We start from the raw sequence: 22,043 nt of genomic DNA, 5'->3' as shown, positions 1-22,043 counted from the left end.
TGATGACTTTTACATATGTGTTTGTCACGGGGTCCTTCTCCGATATCACACAATCAACAGAGCGAGAGATGGGTGAACAATCCAGAGATCCTTTATTCCATGCAAAATCAGACGGTCAATAAAATAATCCACAGAAGGTAAAATAGTCCAGGAACACGAATACAGTCCAGTAAGCAATAAATGTCAGAGTCTCTCTGGTGAGCCTCAGCTTCTCCCACAGAGGATACATCTTACTCCTTCTCTCTTGTCTTTCTCAGCCAGAAAGAATATTTTTTTTCCTGCGTTTTTTAACCCTTTCCGCCAATTGACTTCATTAAAAAAACCACTTGACTCAAAAATGTATGCGTTTTTATTGTGTTTTTTTGTGTATTTTTCCGTCAGAAGGTGCAGATTTTATGGAGAAAATATCTACACTAAATGTTCAGCATGCGCACATAGCCTTAGGAAGACGACCGCAGTGTTTTACCTGACGCATCTTTTCTGATATCCTATCAGTGGCATTTTAAAAAAATATTTATATAAAATAGTAACCTCTTCCAAGCAGAAGACGCCAGAAGAATGGTCAGGTTACTTCTTATAGTCTCTTTATGGCTCTCAAAGTCTGAAGACGGAACATGTTTACTGCAAGTCATTTTCACATTGCTTTACATATGTTGATTATTCTTGTAGTGATTCTTCTAGTCTTAAAGGGAACCTGTCATCAGAAATTTAGCTATAAAGCTAAAAGTTCCCCCCTCTGCAGCTCCTGGGCTGCATTCTAGGAAGCTTCCTATAGATTTTGTGTCACCTTTTATCCCAAAATAAACACTTTATAAACTGGTACCTTTTCGTATGTAAATTTCTTAATTTTGCATGTGGGCGGGCTGCCTGATGTACGTTGCTGTTCCTCCATCATATTGACGCCGCCCCCGAACGCTGAATTTGAAAGTTCAGGACACCGCCCCTGGGTGCCCGTGGTCCAGCGCATGCGCTGTTCCACTGTAGCGGTGCCGTGCACTGTGTGCACGTGCGACCGCTGTGACGCTTTGCGCGGGCACGAGGTTATGGGCGGCGCTGTTAGTGTCATCAGTAAGTGCCGCCCATAACCTCGTGACCGCACTTTCCCCTATTCCTCCAGCGTTATGCGCAAGCGCTGGAGGAATGATGCCCGGACGTCCCCTCCTTCCCATCATGCTCAGCACGAGGTCACGAGGTTATGGGCGGCACTTACTGATGACACTAACAGCGCCGCCCATAACCTCGTGCCCGCGCAAAGCGTCACAGCGGTCGCACGTGCACACAGTGCACGGCACCGCTACAGTGGAACAGCGCATGCGCTGGACCACGGGCACCCAGGGGCGGTGTCCTGAACTTTCAAATTCAGCGTTCGGGGGCGGCGTCAATATGATGGAGGAACAGCAACGTACATCAGGCAGCCCGCCCACATGGAAAATTAAGAAATTTACATACGAAAAGGTACCAGTTTATAAAGTGTTTATTTTGGGATAAAAGGTGACACAAAATCTATAGGAAGCTTCCTAGAATGCAGCCCAGGAGCTGCAGAGGGGGGAACTTTTAGCTTTATAGCTAAATTTCTGATGACAGGTTCCCTTTAAAAAAGACATCATGTGCACAAACCTAAGGCTCCTTTCACATTGCGTTTTTCTCTACGTCCACAGGTCCCGTCGGGGCATCCGTCCGGACCGCCCCTCCCCCACTCTGCAAAACGTGCTCCGGACGCATGCGCCCGACAGGGCCATTCACTGCTATGGAGCACACTGCATTAGCGTGTGCTCTGTTTTGTGCCATTTTCTGCACATATACGTTTCTGCAGACTGACACCCGAACATAGGTGGTCTACGTTCGGGTGTCCGTCTGCAGAAACGTATATGTGCAGAAAATGGCACAAAACAGAGCACACGCTAACGCAGTGCGCTCCATAGCAGTGAATGGCCCTGTCGGGCGCATGCGTCCGGAGCATGCTTTGCAGAGTGGGGGAGGGGCGGTCCGGACGGATGCCCCGACGGGACCTGTGGACGTAGGGAAAAATGCAATGTGAAAGGGGCCTAAGGCCACATACACAATATTTGGTGAATTTATTAGGAGGAGGAAAGTCGAGTAGGCATGTGACTGCATGTGTGGAAATTTCATCCTCCCACTTGGACATGGATACAGGTGAATCATGACAGTGTGCTAAGCAGCACACACTATCACGTGTACAGTCACAGAGTTTTCTCCTTAGACCAGACAACCCCTTTAACAAAAGAAATATAAGATTTGTAAGATCAATTTACAGGCATGTATGATATGCCTGTAAATTGTATATGTATACATTGTATATGTATTGTTAGATAATCAGGGGGCTCAGAGTGTAAATTGTCTGGAATTCTATTCGTCACATTGCACCATTACTTGCATGGTGAGCCAGTCATCGGATCTTTTCCACATCGCTCTCACATTTCCCTTTACCGCAGATACAATATTTTACAGCAGATACAATATTCCTTTGCCAATAATACAAATATCCGCTATGATTGCGCAGCTTAAATGTCTTTTCCTGGGGTATCTTCAGCAATCCTTATCAGCTGAGTGGGAACTCAGATTCAGGCTGGTTTTTAGAACAAAATGAATACATTTGGGTTGAAAAAAAAAATCTCATGAATAAAATAATGGTTCTTTAGGGGAAGACGTGGCGTGAATGTCAGACTGGTGCAGGAGGCTCTGCTTGTCTGTCAGGATCTGATAAATTCAACCAGATTTGTAGTCTAAGAATCTGTTCAATCTCTCCAGGGTCATTTTATCTTTATATGTAGAGAAACTATCTGTTTAGCCATATTAAGGGGTCTACACAACAGCAGAAAGCCTCCATGTCTGGTCCGTGTGAGAGCACTTATGGCCAGACTGCATTCTTAGGAAAGAGGTCTGCTCTCCTCAGAACAGCGCAGCTCTTTACCACAGGCTGTCTGAGGTACTGCTATGTTGTAATACCTTCTAAAAGTTGAGGTGCTATTTCTTGGAGAAAGCAGACATGTTGTTTAACCCTGTAATTGCCCATTAATAGTAATTATGAATTAAATCAATCATATGTTTATTTTTATGAATGCCAAAATGGCCCTGATGCCTTATGAAGCATGGATATGTCTGTCCTCTCTTCACACCCCTCCATATTAGTACAATATACTGTAATAGGACATATTCACTATGTCCAGAAGGGTACACGTTTATAATCTACAATTTTAGTGTTTCTACTGTCCACCATTTTCTGTCAGTGAATGAGCACATTTGCTCACATTCACAGTCTGCAAACCTATTGGTATTTAGTCCTGCTCCCAGCTACGCAGTGGATACAGTTGTATTCAGGCTAGACTATATTCTGTGACCTTAAAGGGGTTGTCCACTACTAGGTAACCAATGCTTAATCAATTGAAGACCCTATATATAATAAAAACAATGTATTCTCTCCTCTGACAATGGCAGCGTTTTATCTATGTATATTCCTGCGGCTGCTCATAAGCTGCTGCTGACACGTGGCACAAGTCATTTTATTGTCTGGAAACAGTGGCGACAACATTGCTGAATCTGCGCTGCTGCAGAAAGTGAGTAACCATTTGTATTTTATGTGGAGTCCTGAATTTATTAGGTTGGAGTTGCCCTGTAAGGCCATGTGCACACCTTGGTGAGTTTTTACCTCAGTATTTGTAGCCAAAACCAGGAGTGGAGGAATCAGAGGAAAAGTATAAGGCTATGTGTCCACAGTAAAAGGTCCCTGCGGATTTTTTTGCCTGAAAATCCGCAACTTTCGCGGCAAATCCGCACCCGCGGATTTGCCGCGGATTTACCGCGGATTTACCGCGGATTTGCCGCGGATTTTGATGCGGATTTTATTTTTTTTTTTTTTCCCCATTCAAAACAGAAAATCCGCACCAAATCTGCACCAAACAATTGACATGCTGCAGATTGTTCCGCATCAAAATCCGCGGCAAAATCCGCAGCGGAAAAATCCGCAGCATGGGCACAGCATTTCCAAAATGCCATTGAAATGGCTTGGAAGTGCTGCTGCTGCAGATTTTCGGCAAATCCGCGCTAAATCCGCGGCAAAATCCGCGTCAAATCCGCGATAAATCCTGTAGCGTGGGCACATAGCCTAATAGAAACACAGGCACCACTTCTGCATTTTTTTAACCCACTTTTAGTTTTGACTACAAGTACTGAGGTAAAATACTGACCAAATACTAAACATGTGTGTGGCGCCCCTGAGACTCAGTCGCCACAGGGTATTGCATCTCACTTAAGGTGCAGTACTCGTCCCGGGTAAGGAAGAGGTTAACCACTGGTTTTCACTTACACAACACTTACACAACACACACAGTTTAGTTACTTTCCCAGGTTAGCAGCCAGACATTGAAACTGGCTAAAGGTGGTCACTATAACAACGGGTTTTTCCCAGCCACCGGTGAGTCATCAGGAAGGTGGGGGCAGCACAGGGGAAGTGAGAGAACACACAGTTTTTACTTCAGAACAGTCTGAGACACAGAAGAAGTAGGGTCGCTGAGGGGAGTGCTGCATAGCTCCCCTCAGAGAGACCAACCCCGGAGGAGTGCTCTCCTGGGAACGACTGAGAGAGTGCCAGAACATCAGGGACTCACAGGACTGCCGTCGCTGGAGGGCGTGCTTAAGAGCTCCTTCAGATAGGATCGGGCACACTGGAAAAAGCAGGAGACGACCGGGAGAGCTGGTGAGACAGAGGAGAAACAAAGTAGCTGACAGGAGAGCCTAAGAGCCCCTTCGGGACCGGCACAGTCCGGGTGCAGAACCCAAGGGTGGCGTACACTCCACGTTGCTCCATCAGAATCTGCATGGAAGGGGGATTTCATGTCCCATTGCCCACCTCAAAGGTCCCGGGGCACAGTGGCACATAGGATCCGGAGTCGTGATTACAGTCAGGCCCCACAGCAGATCCGCTCCACCTGCGAACGGGATGGAAACTAAACCCAAGGACACTGGGGTCCCCAAGTAGCTCCAAGCCACAGGAATCCACACTACAAGAGCAAGCAAGGAAGGTCTCACACTTCAGAACACTTGGTGGTGGCCTCTGAATCACCCAGGATCAGCTGGGGGACATTACGGCGAAAACCGGCACTCCAAAGGTGACGACCTGACACACTGCGTAAAAAAACTTTGTCCGGAGTCCTGGTTTTATCCCATCATTTCTGGCGCAGTCACCCCGCGCTCCGGCGCCAATGGCCGCTTCCCCCCAGTATCGTCCTCCCAGGGGCCGAGCTCTACCTGTGGGGAGCTAGACCATCTGAGCTGCATGACCATCCGCCCCGGAGGAGAGCAACATCTCGCAGCGGCGGCTGATCGTTGGCCGCATACCATGGGTGGTGCTGCAAAGCAAATCCCCATCATCCCCCTACACCGGTCTCCTTGTACCCTTTTTATTGACACCAACGGGGCCACGGAGCCGGGTCAGGCCATACACAGCAACCCCAAACACCACTGGCCCGGTGACCAGTAGCCTTGAGGTCCCATGGGCGCGTCATGTGCACACATTGAGTATTTGGTGAGTTTTTTACCTCAGTATTTGTAGCCAAAACCAGGAGTGGAGCAATCAGAGGAAAAGTATAATGGAAACACGGGCACTGCTGCTGTATTAGTCACCCACTCCTAGTTGTAGCCACAACTCCTGAGGTAAAAACTCACCAAATACTCAATGTGTTCACGTGTCCTAAAAGCCCATACTTCAGACAATATATTTAACTAAATTAAGACTCTGTACATATATTTTGTTACTACATGCGTATACAGGAAAGCTTAAGCTGCACACAAAAGTGCCCATAGGTTTCCATGTAGAAACAGATGTTATAAATATTCTCTATCTGGTCAGAATATGGCAAAGAAAAGGTGCAGCACACCTTAGGAGTCATACTGTGCTTCATACCATAGAGTCCTATTAAAATAATATACATGTTTAAAGGGAACCTGTCGCGTGAAAAAACACTATTAACCTGCAGATGTGGGGATAATCTGCAGGTTAATAGCGTTTTGAACCTGTCTGGTGCTGGTGTGACGCCCTGGGCAAGCCAGGGGTCACAGGTCATGACACCACCACACCCTACACCCCAGATAGGTACACCAAAGCTACACAGAAATCCTTGTTGCCTTCCTCCAGGGGCTGATGTCCACACCAGGGGGTGGGCCAGGCGGTTGGCTCCGCCCACCGAGGAGTTCACAGCCCTGGAGGCGGGAAAACCAGACAGAACAGATCAGTTTAGGAGAGTAAAGGAGTGAGGAAGAAGTAGGAGGAGGTGAAGTAAAGTAACAGTTTGTAAAGCCTGAAGTTGGTCCGGGTGTGTGCCCCGGACTGAGTACAACAAGGTTAGCAGACGGCGGTGACCGTCTGCAGGAGGGGCTGCTTGGAGGTTTCCGAAAGGACCGTGGATGGGTGGTGGCCCGGCGGTACCGGAGCGGTATACGAAGAGAAGCCAGCACCATTGGCAGGGGCCTTTCGGATCCCGGCAAGGCTAGGAGTCGCCGTGAATTTGCCAAATCCGTCAGGGAAGGGGACCTCTGGGTCTCCCAACAACCAAGTCCCGATTGAAGGCAACAGTCCAACCGTTAGAGAGAGACACCGCCACCGCCAAGGCACCAGTTTCTCAGGGCCAGCGCCTGCGGGCAAGAAGGGGCTCCTACGGCCCATATCCAAGCCGGGGAGCGGGTTACCGGTGGGAACCCATCGCTACCAACATAGACTTAGGTGCAGGAAAAGGGACCGTCACCGTCAACTACTGGGGAAAAGCAACACCAGCCGTCCGTGGGAACCATCTTTCCAGCCGTGTGTTTTACCGAGAACTGTGTCCCTGTCTCAGGCTGAGTGAGTACCACAGTGCCGTGAGGCACAGCGCTGCCCCCGCGTCCCTGCACCCCACCAAGCCCTGCACCGGCCCCGCCATCCCTCATCACCCACCTCATCACTGGGCCCCGGGACAACTACCCCCTACCCACGGAGGGGAGAACCAACAACTTTGCTGCTCCCTGTCACCGCTCCCGGGATCCCCATACAGAGCAGCGGTGGTGTCCACTCAATCACCACAACCGTGGGTGGCGTCACGGACAATAAACAATCCCAAAAAAACCAATCCCTTTTCACTCACGGGCGAGGAGCGCCGCTCGAGTCCCCGGGATCCGGCCAATCGCTCGAGCCACCGAGCAGCAGCAGGCCACGGCAGCAGCGGCAGCCGGACCCGAGCAGTGGGAGAGCGCGGCGTCCCCTCCTCCGCCCGCGACACTGGCACAGAGAACCCTGCTACTGGGTAGAAATTAACTTTATTTCTCCCAGCAGCATTCGGGTTTCAGTCGTCAGGGTGGTGTCGGGGCGGGTTCAGTCATCTCTCTGCATACAATGAGTGGAGGCGGTAACTGCGGCCCCGAGGCCTGACTGACAACCGCTCACATTAGACCTAGCTGTCAGTCAGCGTGGGGGCACAGTTACAGCCGCCGATCTCCATGCACAGAGCGGTGACTAAACCCATTCCGGTACCACCCCAATCACTGAAACACAAATGCTGCCAGGAGGAATAAAGTAAATTTCTACCCAGCAGTGGAGCTCCCTGTGCCGGCACCGGACAGGTTCATGACACTACTAACCTGCAGATTAACCCTATATCTGCAGGATAATAGTGTTTTTTCATGTGACAGGTTTCCTTTAACAAGTTATTCCCACCTTGTACATTTATGCCATATACAAAGGATATCCCACAAACGTACAGTACCACCATAGGCATCTGCATCTTTCTCAAGAATGGTGTCAGATTGTGCACTGCTCTAGGTGGAGAAGTGGTTGAAATTTGTATGGCAATTCCAACCACCTCCTCGGGACCTTATTCCCAAGACAGATGTAGGTCCCGTTGGTAGGACTGGCAACTACTGTTTATCATGTGAATATGCCATAACTGTACATGATGGGAATACCCCCTTAACGGATGCCATAATAACCTATGGGTGACATCACTGGTTAGAGTATTATGCAATAAGTGTGTGCCATCTCTGTGTACGTGTGTCATCCATGTGCAATCCATGTTTTTCCACTATGGCTAAAAAAATAAAGATTTTGCAGTTTCTCCTATAGGCTAAGGACACATGGGCATTTATCATTGGATGTGAGAGCATCTGATGCATTATGCTAATCACTCTTGGCTCCCGCTCTACTGTGAGTGTAAGACTACATGCGCACGCTGCGTTTTTTGCTGTGTTTTTGGCTGCAGTTTTGTTGTCAGAACTTTCTGACATTTGACTTCCCAGCAGAGTCTATGAGAAGTTAGATGTGCTAGGCGCACATTGCAGTTTGTCAGCGTTTTATTTGTCAAAAGTTTGTGACACAAAAAAATGCAGCATGTTCATTCTTTCTGCGTGACTGTCAACAAAACCCAACAAAAACGCATGTTGGGAAAAATGCACCAAAAACGCACCTACAATTACAAATTGTCTCTCCAGTAAAGGAGACAAACTCTAGCACAGCGCCACCTATTGGAAGTAGCGATCCTAAAAGTCACAAGTGGATTTTCAACAATCCTTTGCAATATGACTCAGGATATATAAGCCAGATCAGAATCCCAATTTGCAGACACGGTGTTTCGGGGTGCTTGCCCCTCGTCAGTGCAAAGTATGGGGGTGTCTGATCTGGCTCATGAGAAAGCTACAATTACAAGCATTTTTTGTGACATTTCCAGGCTCTCTCTGACAACGTGCAGTTTTGGCTGCAGTTTGTGAACACAAAAAGATGCAGCGTGCGCATGTAGCCTAAAGGGTGCTTTACACGCTGCGACATCGCTAGCGATAGCTAGCGATGTCGTGCGCGATAGCACCCGCCCCCGTCGTTTGTGCGACATTTGGTGATCGCTGCCGCAGCGAACATTATCGCTACGGCAGTGTCACACGCATACCTTTGCAGCGACGTCGCAGTGACCGCCGAACAATCCCTCCTTCAAGGGGGAGGTGCGTTCGTTGTCATAGCGACGTCACTGCGGCGTCACTAAGCGGCCAGCCAATAGCAGAGGAGGGGCGGAGATGAGCGGCCGGAATATCCTGCCCACCTCCTTCCTTCCTCATTGCCGGGGGTCGCAGGTAAGGAGATGTTCGTCGTTCCTGCGGTGTCACACATAGCGATGTGTGATGCCACAGGAACGACAAACAACATTGTACCTGCAGCAGCAACGATATTATGGAAAGGAGTGACGTGTCAACGATCAACGATTTTTGACGCTTTTGCGATCGTTGATCGTCGCTCCTTGGTGTCACTCGCTGCGATATCGCTAACGGTGCCTGATGTGCATCACTAACGACGTGACCCCGACGATATATCGTTAGCGATTTCGCAGCATGTAAAGCAACCTTTAGCCAAGTGTCATGCCTCTATGAGGCGATCCTGCGATCACAGCTGTGGAGGAGAGGGAGTAATCTTACCATCTCCTCTATTATCAGCTGCTGCGTATATGACACTGCACTTTAGTGTAATAAGAAAGCAGTTTGATGTTTTTCTAGCAGCCATAGACTTGTATGGGTGCGAGTAAAAACAAATCGGATTCCACCCGCAGAATGCTGCGACTATTTTCTCGGTCTGATTAGGACTGAAAAAAACATCGCTCATGGGCGATCCAAGTGGAATGTGATTTTTTTTTTTTTTACCACATTCCACTTGCTCCGTTTTACTCGCTGTGTGACCTTAGTCATACAGATAGAGCACAGATGCCATCCATGTGCTGTACCTGTTTTTCATGAACCCAATAGACTTGTATTGGCTCTTATCTGTTCTGCCGAAAAAATGGGCATCTCCTTGTGGGTCACATGGACATGTGAGCAGCCCCATAAATATTGGGTATGTGTGGCATACAAGAAAAAAAAATGGAGACAACACTTACCGGGAACACGGACATGTGAAGGAGGCGTTTGGCACATGTACATGTTTCCAATACATGTGGCATCCGTTTTTTCTTGGATAACACACAGGAGATTTTTACATGTCCATACTTCACATGGAGACGTGTGTTTCTTTCCAGCAGCACGGATGACAAGTGCCAATACAAGGCTATGGGTCCATGAAAAACACAAACAGCACACGGATAACAACTGTTTACAATCTATGTGCCATCCGTGTGCTGTACATGTTTAAGAAGGCAGGACATAGAGGTTATACAGCTTAGTACTCAGTCATCACTGAGTCACCTTACTGTCTGTATACAGATGTTGCATGCGCCAACAATACAATACTGCCTGTTGTGTCATTGCTATGCTGGTGCTTAGCGCATGCGCTCACTTACCTAATGCTTAGGACGCCAATGGAACCTTTTGCTTCATCTGTATTGATGTTTATACCAGTGGGACTAGGGTCCAAGAGAAATTTTTGCTACTTCTGTTGTATTTAATGCACAGCACAGTGTCCACACTGGATACAAATGCAGTTAGGCCATTTTAAAAAACAAACATGTTGCATTTTTATAGTGTTTTGTTTGGTAGGGGGGGTATCTTTTTGTGGTTGTTGAAAATAAGCTGTGTTTTACAGTACCAGCAAAAGCAATGTGATTTCAGGAATCTCATCCACAACCTTGTTTTTGTTCCTCTGACGGATTTTTGATCAGTGCAGTGGGTTTTTGTTAAATCTGCAGAATGTCAATTCTCTCAGCATTTTAACAGCATTTTTTAACCATCAAAAGACATGAAAAAGGGAAAAAACACAATATAATATTTAGGTTGCATATATGGGGGAGGGGGAATTTGCAGTGTTTTTGGTGATAAAAACTTAAGGAACATTTACTGTACACAAATCACACATGAACTAATCCTGAAAAATGCTGCTGCAGAAGACTGAAGGTTTTTCGTGCAGAAAAAAAAAATGTTGCAAAAACACCGCATATGAACATGCCCTAAGGCTGTGTGCCCACTCTGCGTTTTTTTCATGCACCTTTTCTTGCAGATTTTAATCAATACTGCAAGGAAAAACGCATCTCATCAAAAACCTTGAGAATCCTGGCTTGCTGTGCACACATTGCAGATTTTGGTGCAGAAAAAAAAAACTACGGCATGTCAACTTTCTGTATTTTTTCCTGCATCTGATATAATCCACTGCAATGATTGATCACTACAGTGGATTATATCCGTCAGTGCTGCACTCGCAGCACTGACACTTTGCCTCCAACACCATGCATCTTGCATGGTCTGTGAGGCGATCCGTAGTTCAGTAACCTGGGGTCGTCATGATGATGACCCAAGGTTGTCATGGCAGCGTTCGGTCCCTGTGATTGCATTACAGGGACCCGATCACCAGGGATCACAAGTGGGGGTTTTTTGCTGCGTTTTTCCAGCCAATACATGCAGTTTTGTGTGCAGAAGTTCTGCACACTAATCTGCAAAGTGGGGACATACCCTAATACGTATTATTACTGGCTGCACAGTGTATGAACTCTCTAAATGCTACATTGAAATGTTACAACATTGTAAATATATTGAGCTGGATATAACTCTTTGTTAATTAAGCAATCTGTTATAAATATATATAATATAGTAATGAATGTTACAGAGTAGGAAACACAAATGTTACAATATCAGAGAGTTCATTTTTGCCAAAGAAATAAAAGTCAGTAACATCCAATATCACAGTATACCAGGGGCTGTGTAGAGATTATTAATAAAACACAATGTATATATTGCTTTTTCAGAAAGCATATGTGCAAAATATATTGCTTGATGTTAACCAGGAGACTTTCATCTGTGACCTCCAGATAATGCTTCATTTTTTAAAGGGTAATTCTGGTGCCCAAATACGCAGAAACTCTCAGAGAAAAGAAATCTGATAATAGGTAGTAACTATGGCGTCTTATCGAGGTAAGTAATACAGATAACTTCTGCCAATTAGCATGTTTTCTCAAGAACTTGCTAAACCTCTTCATGCCCTTGATTGCCAATGGCCAACCATAGTACAGAACGGCAGAGGGCAAAAGCGACTCTCCACTGACTGGGATGACCATCATCTTATTCGAATGTCACTCAGCAACCACAGGATGATATCAAGTGACCTACAAAAGGAATGGCAAATTGCAGCTGGGGTGAAGTGCATGGCAAGAACAGTTCGTAACAAGCTCCTAGAGGCAGGGCTGAAGTCATGTAAAGGTAGAAAAAAGCCTTTCATCAATGAGAAGCAAAGGCGAGCCAGGCTGACGTTTGCCAAAGACCATAAGGATTGGACCATAGAGGACTGGAGTAAGGTAATCTTCTCCGATGAGTTTAATTTTCAGCTTTGCCCAACACCTGGAGATGGTTATACATACAGATAATGGTTAGACGGAGACCTGGAGAGGCGTTCAAACCACAGTGTCTTGCACCCACTGTGAAATTTGGTAGAGGGTCAGTGATGATCTGGGGATGCTTCAGCAAGGCCGGAATTTGGCAGATTAAACTTTGCGAAGGACATATGAATCAAGGTTATCCTGGAAAAACAGTTGCTTCCTTCCGCTCAGACAATGTTACCCAACCCTGAGGACTGGTTTTTCCAGCAGGACAATGCGCCATGCCACACAGCTAGGTAAGTCAATGTGTGGACGAAGGACCACCACATCCAAACCCTGTCATGGCCATCCCAATCTCCAGACCTGAACCCCATTGAAAACTTCTGGAATGTAATCAAGAGGAAGATGGATAGTCACAAGCCATCAAACAAAGAAGAACTACTTATATCTTTGCACCAGGAGTGGCATAAGGTCACCCAAAAGCAGTGTGACAGACTAGTGGAAAGGATGCCAAGACGCATGAAAGCTGGGATTAACAATCATGGTTATTCCACAAAATATTGATTTCTGACTCTTCCTGAGGTAAAACATTAGTATTGTTGTTTCTAAATGATTATGAACTTGTTTTCTTTACATTATTTGAGGTCTGAAAGCAATGCATTGTTTTGTTATTTGAACCATTTCTCACTTTAAGAACATAACTACAAAGTGTATTGCTTGGAAATTTGGAGACGTTGTCAGTAGTTTATAGAATAAAAGAACAATTTACATTTGACTCAAAAATATAAACAGAAAAATCAGAAAAACTGACAATTTTGCAGTGGTCTCTAGATTTTTGCCAGAGCCGTATAGTCCAGGTGTTGGAGAAAAGAACATAGGTTACATACAGCAAAGCGAGTAGTATTTTAAGCATTTCTTTTACAACTCTAAACATTCAGGTACAGCTGAATTCATTTACGGTAATTCAGTTTCACTATATCATGGAAAAACTGACAGCACATTGCAGAATAATTTGATTGGTAATTAGAAATCCTGTAGGCACGTCACGTGGGAATGATGACTTGAAGAATATCGACTCTTTTGGTTATTTTTTTTTCATTTTAATTGTATCTTTTTTTTTTTCTCCGAACACAATAGGGTTTTAATAAAAATGTTTTCTACGGCTTCTGTTTGTTTCTATACATAACTGGTTGTAGAATGAGTTAACAGGAAATCAGTCAGTGAGCCGCTTTTTTTTTTTTCTATCTCAAAGTCTGTAACAATTATCTCTCCTACAACAAACGTCTAAGCTGATTTATGAGCTAATGAAAATTAAACTTTGATTTATATATAAATTAGCTAAGACAATCCTTCAGAAAAAGAGCAATACGGGTTACAGACTTAAACAAGCTCACTGCTGAACATCACTGGTAACTCGTCCTGCAGTCTGCTATGTATGTCATGCAGTATATAGAGGATGTAGAAGGTAAACGTTTAACCAATTTTTAAATAAACATTGCAAAAATGCTTTTTAAATACATATATTTATATGAAAAATATATTAATTGCCCCAAAGGTGATCATATCCTATGCACTGTATTGAGCTGATAAAAAGGTACAGAGGCTAGGCAATTCTCTATACACATAGATCTGCAGCAATGCTGGCTGTGGTGGCATTGTCTCTTGATCTCTTGATGTGAGAATATGGGGCTTAGAATATCTTTGGATTTGCATGGGACTGCTAGAGCAAATAAAATCAATTGCAGCGGGCATCACAAAGATATGTACATAGCAATGTATGATATATCATACTTAATGTTGCACAGAGACCTAAATGCATCTGAACCTCAAATTTGCCACTGACCTACATCATCAGGAGTGATGGTCGGCACATGATGCAGGCACAAGGCATATTAGAGCCCAGATTACAGATCAGGTGCGGTGATCAGGTGCGGCACTGTCTCATTACTTGGTGCAGCCTTCTTGTCGGTCTATTATTGACAACATCCAGTGAGAGAAAAAACGCTTCTTGTATCTTTACAATAAGTACATTGGAAACCCCTGTACATTGGTAAAATGAAGCTGATAGTAGAGCAAGTGGTAAAAGTGAATTGCTTTGCAGGGAGAAGAAAGCTCTTTGTTAGTCTCCATTTTCTACTGTCTGGTTCTGATCTTGTTTTTGTCCTTTATCTTTGTATCTTCCAGAGGAATATGTTCATTTTTACAAGGCTGGGGATAACATTTCCCATTTGGGTTTATGTAATTTAGGCTAAAGGCCACTTTACACACAGATAAATCTTTGGCAGATCTGTGGTTGCAGTGAAATTGTGGACAATCAGTGTCAGGTTTGTGGCTGTGTACAAATGGAACAATATGTCCATGATTTCAGTGCAACCACAGATCTGCCAAAAATTTACGGTATCTCTGTGTGTAAAGTGGCCTTAAGTATCAAATTATCTTGTTGGTGGAATTATTTTATAGGAAGGTTGTAGTGAGTGACAACGCACTATATTATTATTGAACTATGGAGCGCAGGCACGCAGTACACTGGATCGCAGTACAAGATTATTGGACACATTTGGTATTAGTTTGTGTGGTTTGTCTCCTGCTATAACAACATATATAATATGAAATAGTGGACTGATCACAGCAAACAGCGGTCCACATACTGGAATACTGCATCAAAACTATACGTGTGAGTTAATGGTTTGCTAAGACATAAGCAATGTTTTCCAATGTCTCCCTGCACTTTCTTCTAGGTCCAACATTCGGCCGGAGTACGCCACCTCCAACAATCATGAATTTAAGATGCACACATTTGAACGGGTTACATCCTGCCAAGTTTGTCAGATGCTGCTCAGGTAAATCATCTAGCACTTCTCTCCTAGAAGTCATTTATATTTTCAATCTGGCTCATTATCATGTCATTATGAATGAAAAGGTACTGCCAATGACTGCCGCCAGTCCTGCTAAAGGGAACCTGTCACCAGGTTTATGCTGACCTACCTTCAACGACCTGCAACGGATTCTGTAAGATGAAAACGGTTCCGTTACAAATGCAAGAATAACCGTTCATAGATCAGTTCTCCATAGAACCCAATGTTAAAAACGGATCCGGCAGACATCAGTTATTTAAAAATGGACAAAAAGTTGTGTTTCTAGAATTTTTTTCCCAATGGATCATTGCAGGATACGTTCTAACAGAAGATTACTGGACGAGTGAACTCAGTGTTACTGTTTTGAAGTAATTTTCAGTTTTTCTACCAAATTGAAATAGATTTTAAGCACTCATTCACATGTCCTATTTTTCCATGTATGAGAAAAATGGACCAATTCTTCTGATCAGACTCACTGTGGTATGAGTGTCATCCAATTTTCTCGTATCTGGAGAAGTTAAAAAAAAAAAAAAAAAAATCTCCATCTTCTCCATATCATCCGAATGCAGTCCAATGTTTTTTCAGTGGCTCATTGACTTGCATTGCTGCTTTTGATCTGACCTTCGGATTCAAATCTGTCATATCTCCACAATTTATCAGCGTTAAATCTCCGACATGGGAATGGCCCTATAGACTAGCACAGGTACAAGTGCTATTCGTGAAAACCACAGAAAGCACGTGTACACTAAAATCGGACCTCTTATTCTCTCTTCTAAGCAGCTTACAGCATGGTCCCTTCTTACTTTTCATGTAGATGCGGAACATATTATCCAGAATGAGAAATATCTATATAGTGGGGATACTTTTCACTCGGCAGCGTTGAGGTAGACACGGGAGACAACTAAACAAAACGTCCAGGCTGCTATATTAAGTCTCCATAAAGCAAGCCACACACAGAATGAAAATAAATTGCCTTTCTTTGCAGAAAATAGAATACACAGTCCTGGCAAAGGCACTACAATGTTAACCAGCACACAAGTCCAAGCATGGAGACTTTACACAGGAGGACATCTTACCTCAACACACAGACACCTAATGAATCCACATGGGCTTTCTTATTTGCACCATACCAAGCCCCGTGGTAGGGATATGTGAGCAGCCAGCCCCACCCTTCTCTCTGACTGCTCGTATATCTGGCCATTGTCAGCCCTGTTTACCCTCTTAGTACTTCACATATTGAGCTAGCTTTCAGGCTTACATCACAGAGGATAGCCACCTATGTGATACATATCTTCCCTCTATGATATGAATGGCTGCCATCTTACAATATAACAATATATAACATATCAACACAGTGGGTTATGTTAGCATTGAATAAGTCACCAATTATCTAAGTAAATATATTTCTAAATGTGCTGTTGGCATGAATGTCTCACCAGATGTCAGTAATGTCCGTAACAACCTATCCAATCCACACGGGCAAAGAAATCAAATAAAAGATATCAATAAATTTAGTGATGTATAAAAATGAGAGTTGACACAGGAAAAATGTAGTGAACATGTGAAAAAAAGAGGTGTAAAAAGCCATGGAAAGTTAAGACACCAGCTGAAATCTATTAGTAATTAGAAAGCAAACCTGCCATGCAAGAAACATCTCATGATGGGTAAAACTACTGAGCTGTCTCAAGACTTTCACAACCTTATTGCTACAAAACATACTGATGACATTGGTTAAGGAAGAATTTCTAAACTACTGAAGGTCTCAGTGAGCAGTGGTGTGGCCATAATCCAGAAGTGGAAATAACATCATTTCACCTTAAACCAGCCACATCCAGGTGCTCCCCACAAGATTTCAGGCTGAGGAGTGAGAATATTTATCAGAAGTGTTGTCCACGAACCAAGGACCTCCTATGTAGAGCTACAGAAAGATCTGGAATCAGCAAGTACAATTGTTTCAAAGAAAACAAGTAATGCAGTCAACCTCCATGGCCTATATGCATGCTCACCACCCAAGACTCCATTGCTGAACAAAAGGCATGTTCAAGCACATTTTAAAGTTTGCTCAACAACATTTAGACAAGCCTGTGAAATACTGTGAGAATACAATGTGGTTAGATGAGACCAAAATTTAACTAATTGGATGCCATAATACACACCATGTTGCTGCTTTATGCATATCCCCCAAAAACACCATACCTGCAGTGAAGATTGGAGGAGGGAACATCATGAGGTGTGGATGTATTTCAGCATACGGCACTGGCAAACTTCATATAATTGAAGGAAGGATCAATATACACATATACCGAGACATTCTTTAAAAAAACTGCTGCCATCTACCAGGATGATGAAGATAAAATGAGGATGGAAATTTTAGCAACACATTGACCTCAAATACACAGCCAAGGAAGCTGTCAATTGGTTTCAGAGAAGGAAGGTAAGGCTGCTAGAATGGCCGAGCCAATCACCTGACCTGAATCCAATAGAAAATCTATTCAAATAACTAAAGATCGGAGTTCATAGAAGGATCCCACAAAGCCTTCAGGATCTGAAGAGTGTTTGTGTGGAAGAATGGGTCAACAATCACACCTGAGCAATGCATGTGACTAGTTTTCCATACAGGAAGCGTCTTGAAGCTGTGTTCACCAACAAATGCTTTTGTATGAAGTATTAAATACATTTCAGTAGGCGTGTTCAATAGTTTTTCCTTGGAAGCTAATGAAAATGTATTGAATGACATCAGTGACGACTTAGGGAGATGGGCACAATTCATATCACTATGCATAGAACTGGTTCTGGAAAGTTCTAGCAGCACTCGGCTCATTAAATGGTTTTGCAGTTTGTTATATACTTTGAACACCAAGTGGCTTTCTATACTAGTATATGCTGTAAATAGCAATTGTTATTTTTAGGAACTGTACAAGGAATATGACATTTACTAATAGAGCGACTCTTGTTATATGTTGATTTTTATTAATGAATATATTAATATATGAGCTATTTTTCGTTATATATTAATACATTTCTATACTAGAATGGATAATCATTAACCTGTGTTGTGAATTTATTTTTCAGGGGCACATTCTTCCAGGGGTACTTCTGCTCTAAATGTGGGACTGGGGCTCACAAGGAGTGCCTGGGCAGAGTGGATAACTGCGGCCGAGGAGGTAGGAAACCTCCGCACTGATTGTAGTGTTTTAATGAGCTTGTAAACCAAGGCAGGAATAATTAAAGTTCACTCTGAGTGTGATGTGTTTTTATTGGGGCACATATACTCTTAAAACTGCCATTTGTATGCACAATTAGAGCAGCATGTGAGATTCATGAGGACTCTGACCCTCCTTAATTATCATAACTGTACCTAGGGAAACAGTGGGGAATTGCTTTTTATTTTAACCAGTAATGTGCCAGTGCAATGTCACCAATGCTTTATAGTGACTCCTGTATGGCACAATTTATTCTGGCAGCAGAAGTGATGTTAGTCATTTTCATATTCTTTAGGATATTATAGCGGTATAGTTTTATGTAGTTTTATTAACTATTAATCTTTCTTGCGTTTTCTACATACAAAACCTCATGTGGCGGCAATGTGTGAACGTTCTTCAATATTAATTTATAATCATCGGGATATATCATTGGATATATTTCCCTGCATTGTGTTCAGAATTTGTTATAAGGCAATACGTTACATAGTTACATAGGTTGAAAAAAGACCTAGATCCATCTAGTTCAACCTTCCTCCACCAATTCTACATTTTGTCCCTAAGTCACTTATAACCAACAATGTCGTGTGTACTGAGGAAATCATCCAGCCGTTTTTTAAAAGCTGTTATAGTATCAGCCATTACTACCTCTTGTGGTCGGGCATTCCACAGTCTGACTGCTCTAACTGTAAAGAACCCTTTCCTATTTAGCTGCCGGAATCGCTTTTCTTCCATTCGCAGTGTATGCCACCTAGTCCTTAGTACTGTCTTTGGGAGAAATAAGTTCTTTATATTGACCACACATGTATTTATACATATAAATGAGATCTCCTCTGAGACGTCTTTTTTCTAAGCTAAACATATCTAACTTTTTCAGCCTCTCATCATATGGGCGGCCTCCATTCCTTGTAGTAGTCTAGTTAGCCTCCTTTCAACTGACTCTAAAGGCCCTGTCACACACAGAGATAAATCTGCGGCAGATCTGTGGTTGCAGTGAAATTGTGGACAATTAGTGAGAGGTTTGTGGCTGTGTACAAATGGAACAATATGTCCATGATTTCACTGCAACCACAGATCTGCCAAAGATTTATCTCTGCGTATGACGGGGCCTTAACTTCTGAATCTCCTTCTTAAAATGCGGAGCCCAAGACTGGATCCCATATTCTCGATGTTGCCATACAAGTGATTTATAGAGAGGTAACAATACGTTGGGATCACGGGATCTAATCTCTCTCTTTATACACCCTAGAATCTTGTTTGCTTTAGCAGCTGCTGCTTGACATTGAGTGCTGCTGCTCAGCTTATTTGTAATGAGAATACCCAAGTCCTTCTCCTGTTCTGTAGTCCCGAGTTTACTTCCATTTAATGTATATGCAGCTATAGGATTATTCCATCCTAGGTGCATTACTTTACATTTATCAACATTACATCTCATTTGCAAAGTGTCTGCCCATTCTGACATCTTATCCAGATCTTTTTGTAATAATGTATTATCAAGGTCAGTTTTTAATATCCTACATAGTTTGGTGTCATCAGCAAAGACTGACACTTTACTATCAATCCCATCCAAAAGCTCATTAATAAAGAGATTAAAAAGAATCAGTCCTAGCACAGATCCCTGCGGCACCCCACTGCTGACTATAGCCCATTTAGAGAAGGTACCATTTATGACCACTCTTTGTTTTCTATCTTTTAGCCAATTCCTTACCCAATTGGTAATGTGATATGTGTGGTTGATATGTGTCATTATATATTTTAAGGAGACTTTTACAAGTAATGCTAACTTCACTCCATCTCTTCATTCATATGTCAAAGGACATATAGACTATAATTGCCAAACACATGCCAAAAAGTTGCCGACTTTCCATACATTTGGCTTTGAAATGTATAGATCCTGCACTTTTACATACATTACAAATGTAAAGCACATCATTTTAGTCAATGGCAGATGTCAGTATACAGATAAATTATAGCTGTAGCTTACTTACAAATGTAATACACGGACAGAACAGATTACATGTGTCTTCAGTGGATGTCTAATTTCATATGGCGAAAACTAGCAAAAGTGACTGATGTGTGTTCTAATCAGTAAAGCGGATAAGCACAGAATTTGTTTTCTATGTTTAATTCTCATTCAGATGTCAGTGATTTTTCATATTCACAAAATATTACATGAGAGCAACCTGGAAGAGCCTAAGAAAAGCACCAGAAAAGGAGCATCTTCTGGGGTGGCTGCGGGCTGCTATTTTTAGGCTGGGAAGGGACCAATAACCATGGACCATCCCAGCCTCATAATATCATCTCCCAGATTTCTGCTTTATAAATAGGAGGGACCCCACTTCATTTTTTTTCTATTTATTTATTAAGTTAAACAAGCCTAAACAGCTGTAACAAAAATTCTCCACAGAATGAGAACAAAACATGCCAAGATTGTTGCTGCCTACAGATGGTGGCATGGGCAGAGCCAGAGCCGCCCACGTGTTTCATCTGGAGTATACAGCCATTTATATTTACGATCATACTGTGCTCTGTTCTTCCCACTGGTAATGCTGTTTTCTAATTTCTTTCCAGAGTCCGGGACCTTGAAGCCTTGGGTAGGTTAGTTTTCTTCTTACTATGTGATCCAGTAGATGTATACAACATTCTCCTGGCATATGCTGCTGAAAAAGAGCAGCGCTTCTGTGTATTTTTTTAGAATGAACATATGTCTTCATATTGCTGCAAAACTGTGAGAAGTAAGACATCATTTCTCCAATGTGCTAGTTTAACCCTTTACAGGAAGAAACAGTCTTGGTAAATGGGAGAGCATGGTAAAGGAGAATTAGGTTATATAAAACAGGATATTCAGTACCAGGCTCATATGACTGAATATATCATTGTTTTTATGATGGTTGTAGTCACTTTTAGTAATTAATAGCTGATTAGGACAAATGGAGAATAACTGAATTAATCTATTTGTTATAACTTACACTGTACCAGTTACGAGTTCAGTCTATGAAAAAGGGACGTTTGAATGAGCTCTTAGCTCCTTCACATGAGCAGTCCATACATAATCACTCTCTGCTGGTAATAGAATGATACCTACATAATAAAATATTGAATGATGAGCTGCCATATTTTTATACTATGTTACTTACATACATTTGTCATGTTGGACTTTATTGGCATTGCTGATAATAACACATACATGTAAGATAATAATAGTTGAGCTGCAGTTCAGTGAAACATCACAGATTGTCCTATATGATGGTCCTATGTGATATGATGGTCCTATATGATGGTCCTGTAGATGGTCCTAAACATGGTCCTACATGATTGTCCTGTAGATGGACCTACATGATGGTCCTATGTGATGGTACATGGTGCTACATGATGGTCCTACATGATGGTCCTATACATAGTCCTACATGATGGTCCTACATGATGGTCCTATACATGCTTCTACATGATTGTCCTTTACATGGTCCTATATGATAGTCCTACATGATGGTCCTATATAATGGTCCTATGCATGATTGTCCTACATGATTGTCCTATATGATGGTCCTACATGATGGTCCTACATGATTGTCCTATACATGGTCCTACATGATGGTCCTATATGATGGTACTATACATGGTCATACATGATGGTACTATATGATGGTCCTATACATGGTCCTACATGATGGTACTATATGATGGTCCTATACATGGTCCTACATAATGATCCTACACGATGGTCCTATATG

The 22,043-nt window shown here is 43.2% G+C and overlaps 1 protein-coding gene across 1 annotated transcript in view; it reads left to right on the top strand.

Moving 5' to 3' along the window:
* Positions 1-22,043, top strand: part of VAV3 (vav guanine nucleotide exchange factor 3) — a 278,408-nt gene that overhangs the window by 176,251 nt on the left and 80,114 nt on the right. Inside the window, 3 exon segments of the mRNA XM_075322211.1 lie at positions 14,996-15,097; positions 18,185-18,276; positions 20,884-20,906. Of these exon segments, the coding sequence (XP_075178326.1) occupies positions 14,996-15,097; positions 18,185-18,276; positions 20,884-20,906 (217 nt within the window).

This window comes from Anomaloglossus baeobatrachus, chromosome 8, assembly GCF_048569485.1.
Source record: "Anomaloglossus baeobatrachus isolate aAnoBae1 chromosome 8, aAnoBae1.hap1, whole genome shotgun sequence".
NCBI classification, from domain to species: Eukaryota; Metazoa; Chordata; class Amphibia; order Anura; family Aromobatidae; genus Anomaloglossus; species Anomaloglossus baeobatrachus.
Note: the sequence above shows the minus strand (reverse complement) of the source record. Positions and strands in the feature narration are given on the sequence as shown.